The sequence below is a fragment of the Cebus imitator genome, unplaced genomic scaffold (genome assembly GCF_001604975.1).
Source record: "Cebus imitator isolate Cc_AM_T3 unplaced genomic scaffold, Cebus_imitator-1.0 Scaffold641, whole genome shotgun sequence".
Taxonomy (NCBI): domain Eukaryota; kingdom Metazoa; phylum Chordata; class Mammalia; order Primates; family Cebidae; genus Cebus; species Cebus imitator.
The window spans coordinates 627,489-645,957 of NW_016107956.1; the positions used below are offsets into that span (position 1 = coordinate 627,489).

General features: G+C 43.3%; 2 protein-coding genes across 5 annotated transcripts in view; one reads left to right on the plus strand and one right to left on the minus strand.

Annotated features, from left to right (window-relative positions):
* Window positions 1-8,316: 8,316 nt before the first annotated feature.
* The window catches only part of CRYAB (crystallin alpha B), a 73,779-nt gene continuing 63,626 nt past the window's right edge, over window positions 8,317-18,469 (minus strand). The window contains exons 1-4 of one of the 4 annotated variants that reach the window (XM_017517680.2): window positions 12,797-13,034; window positions 11,242-11,640; window positions 10,001-10,123; window positions 8,317-8,661 (exon numbers count right to left, since the gene is read on the minus strand). In XM_017517680.2, coding sequence (XP_017373169.1) covers window positions 8,458-8,661; window positions 10,001-10,123; window positions 11,242-11,442 — 528 coding nt within the window. In that variant the 5' untranslated portion in view covers window positions 11,443-11,640; window positions 12,797-13,034 and the 3' untranslated portion in view covers window positions 8,317-8,457. Of the gene's footprint in view, window positions 8,662-10,000; window positions 10,124-10,197; window positions 10,410-11,241; window positions 11,641-12,429; window positions 12,519-12,796; window positions 13,035-18,469 lie in introns of those variants that run through there. The other 3 variants (XM_017517682.2, XM_037734615.1, XR_005198192.1) reach the window with 3 other exon arrangements.
* On the plus strand, window positions 11,827-13,774 carry HSPB2 (heat shock protein family B (small) member 2). The gene is made up of 2 exons (XM_017517678.1): window positions 11,827-12,619; window positions 13,128-13,774. Exons 1-2 carry the CDS (start codon window positions 12,526-12,528, stop codon window positions 13,580-13,582), a joined length of 549 nt encoding a protein of 182 aa, XP_017373167.1. The 5' UTR covers window positions 11,827-12,525; the 3' UTR covers window positions 13,583-13,774.

Here is an 18,469-nt window from a genome sequence, read left to right on the forward strand (position 1 = left end):
CCACCACAATTCTCCTGCCTCAGCCTCCTGAGTAGCTGGGATTACAGGCACGCACCACCATGCCCAGCTAATTTTTTGTATTTTTAGTAGAGATGGGGTTTCACCATGTTGACCAGGATGGTCTCGATCTCTTGACCTCGTGATCCACCCGCCTCGGCCTCCCAAAGTGCTGGGATTACAGGCTTGAGCCACCACGCCCGGCTTTTTGTATTTTCTGTAGAGATAGGGTTGCACCATTTTGCCTAGGCTTGTCTAGAACTCCTGAGCTCAAGTGATCCACCTGTCTTGGCCTCCCAAAATGTTGGGATTATAGGGGTAAGCCACGGCACTCAGCTTTGTTCCCTTTTTCATTCGTCTCAAGCTATTTTCCAATTTCCCTCGTGATTTCTTCTAAAGAAGAAATTAAAATCCAGTAGTTGTTTTAAGAGTGTACTGTTTAGTTTGTGAATTTTCCATTTTTCCTTCTGTTATTGATTTCTAATTTTATTTCATTGTGATCAGAAAAGATACTTTGTACGATTTCAGTCCTTTAAAATGTGTTAAAACTTGTTTTGTGGCCTAACTCGTGCTCTGTCCTGTAGAAGGTTTCATGTGCACTGAGAAAAATATGTCTGCTATTATTGGACAGGATATTCTGCTACCACATTTTAATTTGCCTCTAACTCCCCATTATCAGACAAAGCTGCAGAGAACATCCTCATATATGTTCCTTTGTGGACCTGTGTAAATTATCCACATGCTGAATTGGTGAGTCCTGAGGTATGTCTACATTTAATTTGACGATTGCTCTCAAGAATGGCTGTGCCACTCACACATCCACCAACAAGGTCTGAGGCTTCCTATGTTGCCATATCCCTGCTAACACTTAACGTGGTGGCTCATACCTGTAATCCCAACACTTTGGGAGGCTGAGGCAGGTGGATCACCTTAGGTCAGGAGTTTGAGACCAGCCTGGCCAACATGGTGAAACCCTGTCTGTACTAAAAATAGAAAAATTAGCCAGGCATGGTGGCACGTGCCTGTAGTCCAGCTACTTGGAAAGCTGGGGCAGAAGAATCACTTGAACCTGGGAAGCCACGGTTGCAGTGAGCCAAGATCTCACCATTGCACTTAAGTCTTGGTAACAGAGTGAGACTCTGTCTCAAGAAAAAAAACACAACAACATTAACCAGCTTTCTATTTTTTGCCAGGCTGATAGGTATAAAGCAATGGTTCTCAACCTGGGATGATTTTAATCCCACAGGAGATAACTGGCAATTTCTAGAGATATTTTTTATTTTCCAAAGGGTATTGTCTATTGGCAGCTAGTGGGTATAGGCCAGGGATGCTGCTAAATATCCTACTAGGTACAGACAAGCCCCCGCAACAAAGAATTGTCTGGCCCAAAATACTGGTATACCAATATTGTGAAACACTGTTGTAAAGAGGTAGCTTGTTGTTACTTTGATTTGTATTTCGTTGATTACCAGTTATTTTCGGCATTCTTTTGTATCCATGTTGGCTTCTTGATTTCCACTTGGATAAATGTCCTATGCATAGTCTTTTTTTAAAAAAAAAAAAATTTGGAATAGCTGTCCTTTTCTTGCTGATTCTCAGGAGTTCCTTGTATATTATTGCTATTAATGCCATTATTCCTTGTGAATTTTGGTGATTTTATATATTTTCTCCCTCTCTGTAAGCTCCTGTGGAGGATTAAGGTTGGTCAAAAACTTTTTTACTCTCCCTCCACTAAGAGGTGGGGGCGTCTGTGCCCTTCCTTTTGAATGTAGAAAGGCTTTGCAACTGCTTTAGTCAAAAAATTATGGCAAAAGAAACACTGTGTAAATTTCTTAAGAACCTTGCAGCTCCCACTTTCCGTCTTTTGGAACACTCCTTCCTGGAGAAGTCACCATATAAGAAGTCTATCTGCTAGAGAGATCTTGTAGAGAGACCCTGACACTATGTGGACAGAGAGAGAAGCCCATCTGAGCCCCAGCTTTCTAACCGTCCATGCCAAGGTATCAGGAATGAAAGTTTACTTAAAACCTATAGATGAGACCATCTACCAGCTGAATACCACCTAGTAAGGCTGAATAAAATGAATGTTGTTTTAAGCCACTAAATTTTCAGGTAGTTTGATATGCAGAAGTAGATAACCAGCACAGTATTCCATAATCTGAGATTGTGTTCCGCAAGTTTGCTGAACCCTCTTGTTAGTTCTAATAGTTTGTTGATTCTGATTTTTTTTTTTTTTTTGAGACAGGGTCTCACTCCCTTTTCCCCAGGCTGGAGTGCCCTGATGTGATCTTGGCTCACTGCAGCCTCAAATCTCGAACTCCCGGGTTCAGGTGATTGATTCTCCCACCTCAGCCGCCCAAGTACCTGGAACTACAGGTGTGCACCACCACACCTGACTAATTTTTTGTTTTTGTTTTTAATTTTTTTGGTAGAGACAGAGTTTTGCCATGTTGCCTAAGCTGGTCTCAAACTCCTGAGGTAATGCGATCCTCCCACCTCAGCACCCCAAAGTGCTGGGATTGCAGGCATGAAGTATCATGCCCAGCCTGTCTGTTGATTCTTTTGAGGTTGTTTTGGCAGATTATTATATCATTTATAAATAATACAGTTTCATCTCTATCCTTCCAATTCTTACACCTCCTCTTTGTTTTTTCTTCTGTTATGACATTGGTCAGAACCTTTACTGCTACATTAAGAGTAATAATGGGCATCCTTGTCTTGCTCAGGATATTCAAAGGAGTGAAATGAATTTAAATTCTCTTTGGTAAGTATAATGTTTGCGCTAAGTTTTCATTATATAGTATTTACCAACTTAAGGAAATTTCTTTTATTTCTGATTTTCTAACAGAAGTTTCCCTCCATGTAAATAGAGAAGCTGAACCACACATTAGTTGGGATAATCATAGTTTTATTTTCTTTTACTCTATTAATATAGTAAATTTATAGAGATTTTCCAATATTGAGCCAACTTTGCATTCGTGGCATATTTTACTTTGAGTAATAACTTACCTAAAACTATGAGTTAACAGCTATTTCTACTCTACCAGTACTTTGAAACCATTACTCTATTGTCTTTTGATTTTTATTGATGCTGAGAAGTCTGCTGTTAATCTAATCGTAACTTATTTGTCATTAATACATCTTTTTGTCCTCATATCTTTTAAGATTTTTCTGATCCTTATTGTTCTGGATTTTCACAATCATATATTTAAGTGCATATTTAGTATTGTGTATCCTGCCCAATATCTGAAGACTCACATCTTCAATTCTGAAGAATCTCTTCAAATAAAGCTTTATCATTTTTTCTATTAATTCTTAGAAGCACCTATTTGGATACATGTTGGTTTCTCATTTTCTCCTCCATATATCTTAACTGTTCTTATTTTATAAAATCTTTTCCCCTAACTTGCTGTATTATGAGTGAATGCCTCAGCTTTCCTTCAATTTGTAAATGTGTAACTTTGTTCCTTACAGCATTCATAACATCAATTTCTAACACGTCTAAATGGTTTTTTCATGTCCATCCTCTTTTAAAATTCTGCTTGTTTTAATTTAGTATTTCTTGCCCTTTCTAAATAAAATTATTCCCCCGCCTTTTTTTTTTTTTTTTGAGTTTTTGAGAAGGAGTCTCACTCTGTTGCCCAGGCTAGAGTGCCCTGGTGCGATCTCAAGTCACTGCAATCTCTGCCTCCCAGGTTCAAGCAATTCATCTGCTTCAGCCTCCTGAGTAGATGAGACTACAGGCATGCACCACCATGCCAGGCTAACTTTTGTATTTTTAGTAGAGATGGTGTTTCACCATGTCAGCCAGGCTGGACTTGAACTCCTGACCTCAGGTGATCCACCTGTGTCAGCCTCCCAAAGTGCTAGGATTAGAGGTGTGGGCCACTGCTCCCAGCCCTTCATTTTAAATTTTAAATTTTTATTAAATTTTTTTTATTTGAAAAACGTGCTTCTTACCAAAAGGCAGCTGCAAAATACAGAAATATAAAATACCTCTGCAACAATTACTTGTTTTTTTCTTAAAGTAAAAGAATGGGTGGGTTCCAAGGTCCTTCATTTTTTTTATTGTTGATTTTATTGTTGCCTATCTTCCTTACTATGAGATTTCTTCGTGTGTTTGGAATGCTGGTTTTTAATAGATTCTCAGTTTGCTTTTCCTTCTTTATTTCTCTGATTCTATGTCCACCACTCCTTACTCTCTAGTAGTTTTGCAGTTGCCTTCATCATGCTTTTTACATCTCTCTCCTTCCCAGTTCTAAATGGGATTTTGTAATGATGAATGGGGCTACTGTCCTGCTGTCATATTGGATGCTATCACTGAGCTATAAGATATCACATGTGGGCTGGGCGCAATGGCTCATGCCTGTAATCTCAGCACTTTGGGAGGCCAAGGCAGGCAGATCATTTGAGATCAGGGGTTCCAGACCAGGCTGGCCAACATGGTGAAACCCCACATCTACTAAAAATTCAGAAAAATTAGCCGAGCGTGGTGGCGGGTGCCTGTAATCCCAGTTACTGGGAGGCTGAGGCAGGAGAATCGCTTGAACCCGGGAGGTGGTGGTTGCAGTGAGCCAAGATTGTGCCATTGCCCTCCAGACTGGGAAACTGAGCAAGATTCCGTCTCAGAAAAAAAAAATATATATATCATATGTAAATTCTGAATCAGGAGGCTCTGTCTTGCTCTTTCCACCTCACTAAGCCCAGTTTCTATTCAATTATAACCCCAGAAGGCAGATGGACAGGATTTTTCTGTCTTTCTTTCACAAGTGGGAAAATACCACCACAGCCACTAGCATTAAGTCATGATCCAGTTGTTTCTTCTGTCTTAGGTTAAGCACTTTTAGTCCCTTTATCCTGTAGGAGTTGAACTCATCAGCTTCCACTGTCTTCTATCGAGAGTCTAATAGGCCCATCCTCCTAAATTTTATTTATTTAAATATTTTATAATTTAATTTGTCCATATTGTCATTTATCTTTTCTACTTTAAAAATTCTACCATTGCTGTGTGTTTACAGCAGAGGGATTGCATCAGATATGAGCTTACTGCTCTATCTTGTCAAGAAGTCCATCCCCCATTTCCTCTTTGACCCACCAGTTTCCTAAAAGTGTTTCAATGACTGTGAAAGTTTTACCAAATCTAATGGATACGTCAGCTCATATGTTACTTTTAGATTTTGCATTTGGTAATCCACTTGACCACCCACCTTTTACTTCTTGAAATCTTATTCCCTTGATTTCTATGACATTGTGCTAAACGTGTTTTTCTCTCATTTCTCTGATTATTACTAGGTCTCTTTTATGGGCCCACTTTTCTCTGCCAATCCCTTAAGTTTGCATTTCCAGTGATTCTGTGGCTGGCCTTTTTGCTCCTCTTTTTCTACCTCCAGGTGATACTCTCCACTCTTATGCCTTTAACTCCTATCTGTATGATTCCAAATTTTAAACCTACACTTCTATCCCAGATGTGCTCCAGAACACTGGATATAAATATACAACTATCTATTGAATATCTCCATTTGAATTCCCAAAGACCTCTTTTCTTCATAAATTACACAGTCTCAGGTAGTTCTTTACAGCAATGTGAGAATGGACTAATATAGTGTTCAGTAAATGTTAGTTAATATTAAAAAACAAAACAAATGCTAACTAGAATTGCCTCAGTAAACTTCTGGCATAATTCAGATACAGGGAATGAAGTAGAATCATGGATAGCTAGCTATATAGCTAAAAAACCCCTCAAATATACTGTACTAGAATAGTCCTATACTAATATTGTAGCTATGAATAGCCACAGCAAAGGGTGTGATCTAGAAAAGAATAACAATAAAGAACCAGTCTAATTTAGACACTTACGGTAATGATAAACAAAAAAAATATAATCCTGCACATGTTTGAAACAAATTTCATTAATCTAACAGTCAAAGTTGTGATTTATTTAAAACCAAGTCAGTCATTGCTTGGGAAATGGCAATTCACTAAAATGATTAAAATTGACACATGGCTTCCAGGCATTCAGTTATTTTGTATTATCTAATTCAGCCTATATAAATATCAGATGTTTTTGCCTCCTAGTAACAGAAAACGCACATCAAAATAGATTATTAACAAAAACAAGACATAGTCAGACAGCCTGAAGTAGGAAAACTCTAGGTTTGGCTAATTCAGCAATTCATTGACCCATTAAGGACCTGAGATTATTGTCTTTGTGCTCAGCCTGCCATGAATGCCCCCTCACGTTTTCAAAATGGCTACAGCAATCCAGGCATCACATTCTCATGCTCCAACATCCAGAGCAAGAAAAAAAAAAAGATCTCTCTCTCTCTGAATCCTTCAGAAACTTGTTCTTAGGTTAGAAACTTTTTCTAGAAGCATGTCCAACAGACTTCCCTCCTGTCTCATTTGCCATAATTGAGTCATAGCTCTTTCAAGATTAATCTTGAAAATCAAGAAGAGAATTTCCCTGCTTGTTTGGACTAATCAAGAGAGACCTCCTGTGGCTGGAGCTTGAGTTCACTTCTCTGAAGGACATGGCTAGGAAGAATATGGTGTATACATAAACCGATTTGGGGTACTATTGGCAAGGCTGAAGGTGTTAAATAGCTGTTGGTTAGGCACCAACAGAGTCTGCTACAGAGCCACTAAAATTGACTGTAAACTTCTGTCTAGATCACAGCATTTCAGACTATTAGGGAATTGTTTTTTAAGAGAAAGCGTTTTGAACCTGTATAGATTTGCAATTTGTATCGTCCTACCTCCACACCCCTGCACCATGAATTTTTTTTGTTGTTAAGTTTTAAATTTATTATTTATTTTTTGTTTTACTTAGTATAGTCAATTTTTCATTTTAATCATTCTAATAGGGGCGCAGTGGTATCTCATTGTGACTTTTTTTCCTTCATTTTGTCACATGTGTAAACATGTGTCATGGGGTTTGTTATACAGATTGTTTCATAACCCAGGTATTAAGCCTACTATCCATTAGGTATTTTTCCCAATTCTTGCCCTTCTCTCACCTTTCACCCTCTGATAGGCCCCAGTATGTGTTGTTTCCCTCTATGCCATAAAAACATTTGGAGTAATTGTTTCATGTAGAATATTTCAAAACCCTGGTCAGTGCCCCAAACTGACTCATTTCTGATTCTGCAAGAAATGAAAAATTAGCTGGAAGCTGCTAAAGAAAAAATAAGAGTTGTCAATAAATATTTATACCAGATCACCTACAGCAGTGCTGTTTATCAAGTGAATCAGAAGTTTTGTCCAGACCCACAGAGAAGAAATGGAGGGTTGCTTTTTGTTAAAGGGGGGGGGTGATTTTTTTTTATACAGTGGTATGTCTTTAAGCTAAATAATAGAACCACTTATTGATCAGTTATTAATTGTAATTCTAAAACTTAAGTATTATGTGGTAGGTCATTGAATTGGATATTTCCTGGCCTTAGGTTAGTAGGTGTTTGCTAGATAATTTACACTAGGGATCCCACCCCCCAGGCCATAGAGACCATTAGGAACTACGGCTGTGGTCTATTAGGAACCAGGCTGCACAGTAGGAGGTGAGTGAACCTGAGATCTGCCTCCTCTCAGATCAATGGTGGCATTAAATTCTCATATAAGCAGAATCCTACTGTGAACTGCACATGTGAGAGATCTAGGTTGTGCATTCTTTGTGAGAATCTAATGTTTGAATCATCCTGAAACCATCCTCTGTTCCCCCGGGGCCACGGAAAAATTGTCTTCCATAAAACCAGTCCCTGGTGCCAAAAAGGTTGGGGGCCACTGATTTAGACTATACCTCAGAGCTTGTTAGGTTATAATTACCCAAGTCCTATTTATTGCCCCTGTAAATCAGCTGAAGGCAATGCTTAGCAATAGGAAAATGTCAAACAATATTAGGGTCACCATGTCTTCCCTGGTGATGTAATTAATTTTAGAGATGCAGTAAGGGCTTTTAAATAGCATTATCCAGAGTTCATTCAGATTTGTTCCAGTCCTTTAAACTGAGGGCTAAAATCAAAGAGGACAGAGAGAAAGTAACTAATATTCCTTGAAGTCTTCCAGGGGCTTTTTCTGCTTCTTCTCCTTAATTTACTTCCTGCAATAGCTCTGCACAACTCAGTAACCCACGTTATAAATGGAAAACCTGAAGACCAGAAAGGTTAAGCAACTTGCCTAAATTTATACCATTAGTAAATGGTGAAGCCAGTCATTCTGACTCTAAAATCCCTGGCGCCCTCTAAATCATTATGCAATCATAAATGGATCTGTGGCATTTGTACATTTATTTAAAAGCGTGTGGAATATTCAAACTCAAGACAGTTATCTGTTGCTGAATGATATTTTATTAGCTTGATAATTTGGGCCTGCCCTTAGCATTAATAAGCTTCAGCACTAGTCACAAGACTTTCATTCACTGGTGGGGAAACTTTCTTGTTTTAAAAAATGCAGCTCGAGAAAGGGCGTCTATTTCTTGGGAGCTGCAGTGACAGCAGGCTTCTCTTCACGGGTGATGGGAATGGTGCGCTCAGGGCCAGAGACCTGTTTCCTTGGTCCATTCACAGTGAGGACCCCATCAGATGACAGGGATGAAGTAATGGCGAGAGGGTCCACATCAGCTGGGACCCGATATTTCCTGTGGAACTCCCTGGAGATGAAACCATGTTCATCCTAACCCAAGAGAATGAGGAAAGAGGCAGAGAGATAAAAACAGGAAATATTATCACCTGTCCAGAACTCAGGCATCCTGATTTCCCCTTAGGTGAGACCAAATGCCATGACAACATAGGAAGAATAAATAATTCTTTGTTTCAGGTTTGGAGCTAAGATGAAGTTGCCTAGGTAGTCATTCCTACCAGTGAGAATCTGAGAAGTCTGAAACAGCCCAACACATCATTGTTTTTCAAACCCTGAGGCATAGATATGTTTAGGGGTATTTCCCAAAGGTTTAGATCAATGTTGGCTGGGCCTACAGAATTTGGAATCTCATTTAGAATCTGAGTCCCTGAGGAAGCCTGGAAATTGTCCTGACTCTTCAGGAATGTCCCAGAATGTTCCAGAACAATAAGACTGCTGCTAAAAAAAAAAAAGAAAAAAAAATGACTCCATTCAAGGAGACTATAACCCAAACCTAAATCATGTGAGCAAAATTGAAACAGCTCGAGGACGTTACTAAGGACAAACTGTACTAGTTGATGCACAGGTTCTGAGCTATCATTAATTGGTAAGAAGCAATTTTAAAGCCCTCTTACAAAGTCATGAGAAGCTGTTCCATTCGTCAGAATTCCCCCAAAGGGTAGATGACCTTAACCCGTATGCCTCCTGACTCTCAAGCATGTAACCAAACAGGCTCTCATTAACTGATTTCCACATAGGCTATAGGGGGACTAAAGACTGAGCACAGCTCTGAAATTTAGACAAACCAAGTAGTTCAGCATTAAGATGGACTAAAGATGAAACATGGATTCTTGCACAAGTAAAGAGAAGTCACAACTCAAGTGCCTTCAGGGTACATGTAGTTAATGTAATTATGCAAAGCAACTAGGTGCCTTGCAACCCTATACCTAAATCAGTGGTTCTCAACCTTGACTGTAGATTAGAATTACCTTAAAAAATGCTGGTGCTTGGGTCCCATCCCTAAAAATTCTGATTGAATTGGTCTGGGGTATGCCTGAGCATTAGGATTTTTGAAAGTTCCCCTGGTGATTCTAATGTGGCCAAGATTCAGAACCACTGGCTTAAACAGGGCATCAGCATCCCATCATCCCATCTAAGGTGATCAAATAAAACAAAAGCCACATCTCTGGCCATAACAACAGTAATGACAGCAATAGGTCGATCCCTAACTTAGTCTTCCAGACGTTGATTTGTAACCCCTGATCCAGACCATTATGGCTTGGGACTGGAATGTAGCCAGCCTCCGAAGCTGATAGCACTATCTAGTCTATTACAGTATTCACTGAATGAATGAGCAGAAAATAAAAACAAAAACCAAAAACAGGCTACATACCTGGCGCTCTTCATGTTTGCCATGCACCTCAATCACATCTCCCAGCACCTTAACTTTGAGTTCCTCTGGGGAGAAGTGCTTCACATCCAGGTTGACAGAGAACCTGTCCTTCTCCAGGCGCATCTAGAAATAGCAAGGTAAGGGAATGGGGTTGGGAAAAGATGGCAAAAATACCGATTACACTGGTGTTGTCTTACCATTCTGCAGAGTTGCTTTCTGTCCAGGTAATTCATCATTCTTTTTTCTGCTTAAAGAAAATCCCCTTTTAAAATAAACATGGCTCTCTGCTTCAGGGAGCCACTACAGTGATACCTAAGGCTTGTGGTGATCAGACCTAAACTTTATTTACAGGGACAGTGAAGAAGACAGATCACCCAGGGGACCAGTCACAAAGATGGGTGCAGGCCTGGCATCTGCTGCCTCTCTGAATCCAATGCCTGGCTTTGTGGTTTGTCTGTGAGACAAAGGCCTCTATTCTTCTTGCTCAGGTCTCTTTGCCAGTTTTCCACCCACCCAATCTGGAATGTTCTGCTGCTCCTGCTTGTCCTTCCAAAGCCCTTGCCCACTCAGGTCCTGTTTACTCACACTCGAATATTTTTAAACCAGAGTGTTATCTGTGACAGCTTCTGTCAACCTTATTTGTTCACCATTTTCTCCCACCCTCTTAGGACAAGTGGGGGGTCCCAAGACTAGACCTATATTGTTTCCTCATAAGGCTTGGTTGGACCCAGGCCAGCGCTCTGTCACAACCTTGAGGAAGCCAGAAAATCATAGAAGAAGGAAGAATAGAAAGGCAGAGAATAGTGGTGGTTGGCCCCAGCTCCACCCAGTGGGGATGAACAGCTCAGGATGAGGCAGGGCTCTCTCCTGGCTCTGAAACCTGAGATGGTAAAATTGGTCAAGAGCCTGAGGTGTTAGAAGAGATGAGCAAAGGAGTTTGAAGGCAGCTCTTTCCCTGCAGATCATTATGAACCAAACTAGAAAGGGGTATCCTGCAGAGAGAAGTTAGGGGACAGAGGATGAACTTGACAGTGAATAAAAAAATGTAATAAATGGGATACAGAGGACCATCAAATAGAAATAGGTGACAGGGGAGGGAGGCACTAGCAACCTCATTTTTCTTCCCTTTTGGACACACATGTGCCTAAAATTGTTTAGGCAGGGAAGGAAAGAAAAATGGATGGAGAAGTTTCCAGGATGTTCCAGAAAGGGCTCCCCCATCCTGGTAGGGGAAGACTCACCTCTGAGAGTCCAGTGTCAAACCAGCTTGGTGCCCGCAGGAAGGAGGGTGGCCGAAGGTAGAAGGGGCTCAGGGAAGTAGATGTTGGGAAAAGATCAGACTCCAACAGGTGCTCTCCGAAGAACTGGTCAAAGAGTCGGCTGGGGGAGTGGAAAGGAAAGAAGGGGCGGCGGATCCAGGGGTGGTGGATGGCGATGTCCATGGTGGCTAGGTGAGTGTTGGGGGTCAGCTGGCTGGTCAGCTCCTTCAGCTGCAGCTACAGCCAGCCCCTTATATATGCAGTCTTGTGAAGCTTCTGGAATGGTGATGTCAGGGGTTTTATTATCCTAGCTCACTGCTGGTTCATGGAGACTTGTGATCGGGGATTTGGCAGTGTGACACATACCCAATACTCACTGAGCTAAGAAAAGAGAAACACAAACACATCTGAGCTGGCCAGTGACTTGTCATGGTCTTGTTTCACTAGCTTTCTGTCCACACCCAATGGGCACCCACTCCCACCCCTGTTCTCTGAAGCTGGGACAGAGTCAGGAATCCCAAGCAGGCATAGGGGGATGTGCCCCTCCTCCTCCTCTCCAGTCCTGCATGCCAGGGGAATCAGGCCAGCAACTATCTTGGGCCTGGGCAGGGACTGGAATCTTCCTAGGCTGGGCCCCAGGGACATTAACTCTTTGTGAGTCCTTGGAAGAGAGCAGTGATGGTCAACATGTCAGTACCAGCCATCTGCCTCGTGCCCTGGGTTGACCTGGGTTCAGGGGAGGACCCTGACATCTGGGCAGAAAGACCCCACCCCCTGAAGAAAGAGCAAAAAGATTTCTTGCATCTTTCGTCCTATGTGGCTCTCAGAACATTAATTAAATCCAGGAGAGCTTTAGGAATTGGGTGCACAGTGCCTGCCACTAAGGAGGAGAAAATGTGCTGTGGAAACGTGCAAACCGTTCATGAGGGTCTCAGCGAGGCCTCTTCATGCCCTAGACACCATTAGCTCCCCTTCCCCAGCTCGTTCCCAACCAGGACCCTCAGCTGTCCTCTCAGACCCCCCCGCAACAGCTGAAGTGTGCGGGGGAGGGGACTAGGGGTCCGGGCGGCACCGGTCACATCCTTGTTGCGCGCACTCAGGGCCCCCACTCCCCGCCCCTCCCCCGCAGAGGCTCGGCACTATTTTGGGTGGTGTCGACCCCGCCCCCACCTCCTATTGAGCCCTAGCTCTCCCGGCAGCTGGAGGGGTCGCGCTGTGTCTGTTGGGGCTGCACCTCGGACCAGGGCTTCCGCTGCGTCTGCAGCCATGTCGGGCCGCTCAGTGCCACATGCCCACCCAGCCACCGCCGAGTACGAATTTGCCAACCCGAGCCGCCTGGGTGAGCAGCGCTTTGGAGAAGGTATGGCACAGACGCCACCCCCTTGCCTCCCACCCCCCCCCCGAAATTCTGGGCTGACCTCCCAGCGTTACTGGCTTCCACCCCACTTGGCTTAACTGATCTCCTGAAGCCAGTCACCCCCCACCCCAGACTCCCCCTCATCCCGTACAAGCAGGGCTCTTTCCCATTCCTGCTGACCTCAAGACAGACTTGGTGCCTGCAGTGCTGATACCTGCCCTTTGCTGCCTTAGTGTGCCTCCTTGTCCTCCTTCTATCCACCCAGGCCCAGTTTGGTGCCTCCTCTTCCTCTCCCTCCTCCCCCTCCTTTTCCCCCTTTCCTTTCCCCTTTCCCCTCTTCCTAGCTACCTTCTCCTCCTAGCTCCTGTGTGGCCCCCCTCCCGTTCCCTTCCCTACTCCTACTGACTCCCCTCCTGCTCTTCCCAATCCCTCCTCTCCAGATTTCCCATTTCGCCCCTGTGCCCACCTCATCCTCCCTCATCCTGCCTCTTGCCTTCTCTCTGCCCCCTAGGCCTCCTGCCGGAAGAGATCCTGACCCCCACACTCTACCATGGCTACTATGTCCGGCCTCGCGCTGCCCCAGCTGGGGAGGGCAGCAGGGCAGGGGCCTCCGAGCTTAGGCTCAGTGAGGGCAAGTTCCAGGCATTTCTGGATGTGAGCCACTTTACCCCAGACGAGGTAACTGTGAGGACTGTAGATAACCTGCTGGAGGTGTCTGCCCGGCACCCCCAGCGCCTGGACCGCCACGGCTTCGTGTCCCGAGAGTTCTGCCGCACCTATGTCCTGCCTGCTGATGTAGACCCCTGGCGGGTCAGAGCTGCTCTCTCCCATGATGGCATCTTAAACCTGGAAGCGCCTCGGGGTGGCCGACATTTGGACACAGAGGTCAATGAGGTCTACATCTCCCTGCTCCCTGCGCCTCCTGATCCAGAGGAAGAGGAGGAGGCAGCCAGAGTTGAGCCCTGATTGCCACAGACCCAGCACCAGCAAATCCCTCTCTACCTCCCACGTTGATATGGGCAGCTGCCCACCACTCTAGAGGTAGCAGCATCCTGAAGGGAAAGGTGCATGGTACCCAATGTATGGTTTGGTCCCATGGGACATGTCATAGCCTTGGTTTAGTTTTGGGTGGAGGTGAATAAACCCAAATCTCAGGGCCTTGTTTGTGCTGCTCCCTATTCTGTGGCTGGGAAGCTGGGATGGGGAGGGAGGGAGGAGGTCACAGCCAGCTAGACAAAAAGCTCCTCAGTTTGATGTACCCAACGTCATTGCACCCTGAGCTCGCACTTGAATGCTGAGATCACACCCGGAAGCTGACTCTGGCTCCAGATCAAATTCCTAGCCATAATTTTCTCACAATGCAACAAAAGAGAGAGTGATCCTGGGAGGGAAAAGGGATATGCCATCCAAACAGTCCAGAGGGCACTGTCTGAGCTGGTGATTAGTGACACAAAAACAGGGGTCTCCAGACTGTCTGGCCCTTTTTGGGTAGGGGCTGGGAAAATGGTTTTCGGCTGGTGAGAGTTGCCTAAAGCCCTGGAGTAAATACTTTGTTTTCATTTACTAAGGTCTGTCCACCGAAATGGTCACTGATTTTGAGAGCCTGAGTACGCATACACTGGGGCACAGACACAGAAGCCTCTTCCATTATCATGGAACTCCATTACCTTCGCATCCTCTGGGGGGTATGATGTATTCAGGAAAGCCTGAGGGTCTGTCCCCTCAGTTATTCTCTTCAATCAAGAGAACATGCAGGTACATAATTTGGGGGGTATTCAAAAGAACTTCCTGCCTCCAAATCATATTTTATCAGGCTGTGATAGATACCTATAATTCTTCCATAAAAGTAATTGTTCTTTGGCTGCGTGCAGTGGCTCACACCTGTAATCCCAGTACTTTGGGAGGTCAAGGCGGGAGGATCACTTGAGCTCAAGAGTTTGAGACCAGCCTGGGCAACAGAGTGAAACCTTGTCTCTACAAAAAATGATAATTATCCAGGTCTGGTGGTGCATGCCTGTAGTCCCAGCTACTCTGGAGGCTGAGGTGGGAGGATGAGCCAGGGAGGTTGAAGCTGCAGTGAGCTGAGATCATGTTACTGCACTCCAGCCTGGGTGACAGAGTGAGATCCTGCATAAAAAAATTCAATTCAATTCAATTAAAATAAAGTAGTTGTTTCTTAACTTTTGGGGGTTATAGACACATCTGAAAATCTGACAAAAGCTATAGCTGCTCTTACCATGAAGATACACATGCTCCCAAATTTGGCAATACAATTTGAATAGGTTCCCACAACTCTTGAGACCCATTCATATACCCCTTTTAGGAATCTGGAACTCCAGGATAACAGACCTCATTTGAGGAATTTGATTTTTGGTTAAAAGATTGCTGTCTATTAAAAATGAAAGCATGCCCCAGAGAAATAACTTTTGACATATTTAATTGTTCATTCATTCAATAAATATTTATCAAACCTCACATAATACACCATGGGGGATATACATTGTAAATATAAATTATAAAAACTATTAGCTTTTATTGTCAACTTTCTGGAATCTAGTTGAGAAGAAAAAGAATAAGAAAATATTCTACTTAGACTTCAACCTGAATAACTTCACATTGATATGTTTTGCAATTGAGCTTTATTTAAGGGAAAGGATTTCTTAGCTAGAAAAAAATTGAAAACTTCTGATTTAGTCCAAATACCCACTCCATTCAAATTCGTTTAAAGTTATTAATCAATTTCTTCTGGGACATTCTGAATGACAGACTACTTAGAACTTCCTATAGTAGTCTGTTTCACATTCTTTCTTTTCTTTTTTAGACAGGGTCTTGTTCTGTTGCTCAGGCCGAAGTGCAGTGGCATGATCATGGCTCACTACAGCCTCAACCTCCCTTGCTCAAGCAATCCTCCCACCTCAGCCTCCTGAGTAGCTGGGACTACAGGTGTGTGCCACTATACCCAGCTAATATTTTGCTTTTGTAGAGACAAGTTCTCGCTTTGTTGTCCAGGTTGTCTTGAACTCCTGGACTCAATCAATCCTCAAGCCTTGGCCTGCCACAGTGCTGGGATTACAGGTGTGAGCCACTGCAACTGGCCCTTCTTTTTTTTTTTGGACTTAACTGACTTAACCGTTATAAATTCTTCTTCCTTTTGTTGAATCTTTTGGACTTAACTGACTTAACCGTTATAAATTCTTCCTTTTGTTGAATCAAAATCTGCATTTCACTAACTTCTCTGGAAAACAGATGCAATTGTTTTTTTCACTTGAAAGTCCTTCTGATGTTTAAAGATAAACCATCATGTCTTCATGAGGCTTCCCTTTCCCAGCTAACCGTGCCTAGTTTTGTTTTTTGCTTTTGTTTTGTTGTTTTGTTTGTTTTTTGTTTGCACATACACCCAGGCTGAGTGTGCAGTGGTGTCATCTCCCCTCACTGCAACCTCCTCCTCCCGGGCTCAAGCAATCCCCTCACCTCCACCTCTTGAGTAGCTGACACTACAGGCACATGCCACCACACCTGGCTAATTTTTTGTAGAGACTGGGTTTCACCATGTTGCCCAGGCTAGTCTTGAACTTTTGGCCTCAAGCAATCTGCCCCCCTCAGCCTCCCAACATGTTGGGGTTACAGGTGAGCCACCACACTCAGCCATGTCTTGTTCTTTCAACCATATCATACAGCACTTTCCACATCACATATTACCCAGATAACTTTATTTTTAACATAGTGTCTTTTGACAACATAACTTGACATTTAACCTCTAGACCTAAAATTATTATTCCAGTCATGAGCTGACTAGAATAGACTTCAATGGAATAATCAATATTCTTGTTTATCACTTTGGTCTTCTATTAATGCTGCTTTAGGCATATCAGGTTTTCTGGCTACCACAATGTTCTATTGCTCTATTGATTCCTTTGGAGTTTCTGGTTATCTAAAAGTCTCTTAGGTGATTTCCTTTTTTTAGAGACAGAGTCTCACTCTGTTGCCCAGGCTGGGGTGCAATGGCTTGATCACAGCTCACTGCAGCCTCAACCTCTCTTGCTCAAATAATCCTCCCACCTTAGCCTTCTGAGTAGCTGGGACTACAGGCATGCATCACCATACCTGGCTAATTTTTTAGTTTTTATATTTTGTAGAGACGGTGGGGTGTTGTTATATTGCCCAGGCTGATCTTGAACTCCTGGGCTCAAATGATCCTCCTGCCTCAGTGTCCCAAAGCACTGGAATTATAGGCATGAGCCAAGCCACTGCATAAACCCAGATGCTTATGTGCTTTTAAAAACATTACAGAAGAGGTGGCTAAAAAGGAACGAGATTGTGGAGGGCTTTGAGTGCCAGGCTAAGCAGTTTGAACTCTATCCTATAGGTGATAAGAAATCATTAATGGCTTTTAAACTGGGAGGAGGAGTGGATGAAAATGATACAGTTAATGGTAGAGTACAGAATGGATTGCATAGAAGAAGCATGGCTACAAGACAGTGCAATGATTAGGGCACAAGAAAAGAAAGTAAAATATAGGAACCAGGCGCAGTGGAAGGGTCACTTGAGGCCAGAAGTTCAAGACCAACAAGGGCAACATAGCAAGACCCTATCTTGGCCAGTCATGGTGGCTCACACCTGTAATCTCAGCACTTCCGGAGACTGAGATGGGAGGATTGCTTGCGGCCAGGAATTCGAGACCAGCCTGGTCCACATAGCGAGACCCCATCTCACATTAATGAAAAGGAAATAAAAACACCCTATCTCTAAAAAGATTTTTTTTAATTAGTTAGGCACAGTGGTGTGAACCTGTAGCCCCAGCTACTCAGGAGGCTGAAGCGGGAGACTCTCTTGAGCCTAGGAGTTTGAGGCTACAGTGAGCTACCAACTGAACTCCAGCCTGGGTGACAGATTGAGACCCTGTCTTAAAAAAAAAAAAAAAAAAAATGGCCGGGCATAGTGGCTCACACCTGTAATCCCAGTACTTTGGGAGGCCGAGGCAGGTGGATTACCTGAGGTCAGGAGTTTGAGACCAGTCTGACCAACATGGTGAAACCCCGTCTCAAACAAAAAAAAAAAAAAAGGAAAGAAGGAAAAAAGATGCTTTGTAATAATAACAACAATACTTAACTCTTACTGAGAATGTTCCATATGCCAGGCCCTGCAATAGAGCTTTATTTTACAACACAATCCTGTAAGATTGTCACTCTAATCCCCATGTTTCATAAGAGGAGTTCAAAGTCCAGGGTACTCTCTGCGGAGTGCAGAGCTGAGTGGTGGGACCTAAACATCCACTTAAAGAACACACAAATAACCAGACATCCAAGGAAAACACTAAAAATGCGGTGAGACAACTGAAGACAAGAATGATAGGTTTCACAGATTCTCCTAGAGCCCATATTTTCTACTGGTGAGTGTGGGGTGTGTCTAACTTTGGGTAACTGGAAGGAGAAACAGAGTTGAAGGGTAAGTGGAGAATCAGTAGTTCTGAACTGTGGATAGGGGAGTGAGTGGTTAAGAAGTGCTGAGGCCATTCAGATCACAGAATCATCTGATTTTATACCAGAAAAGGGGATTAGATTCAGTTCTTTCATTTTACAGCCCTAGAAACTTAGGCCCAATAAAGGTTAAGTGATTTGCCCACATCAATTTCAAATAGCAAGGGAGAATATATGAGGAACCCATTTCCCTAAACTTCAGTTTCCAAGAGACTCCAGTATCCCAACCCAGATTCTGGACAAAGATGATAAAAAAACTGGTACCAGGCCGGGCGCGGTGGCTCAAGCCTGTAATCCCAGCACTTTGGGAGGCCGAGGCGGGTGGATCACGAGGTCAAGAGATCGAGACCATCCTGGTCAACATGGTGAAACCCCG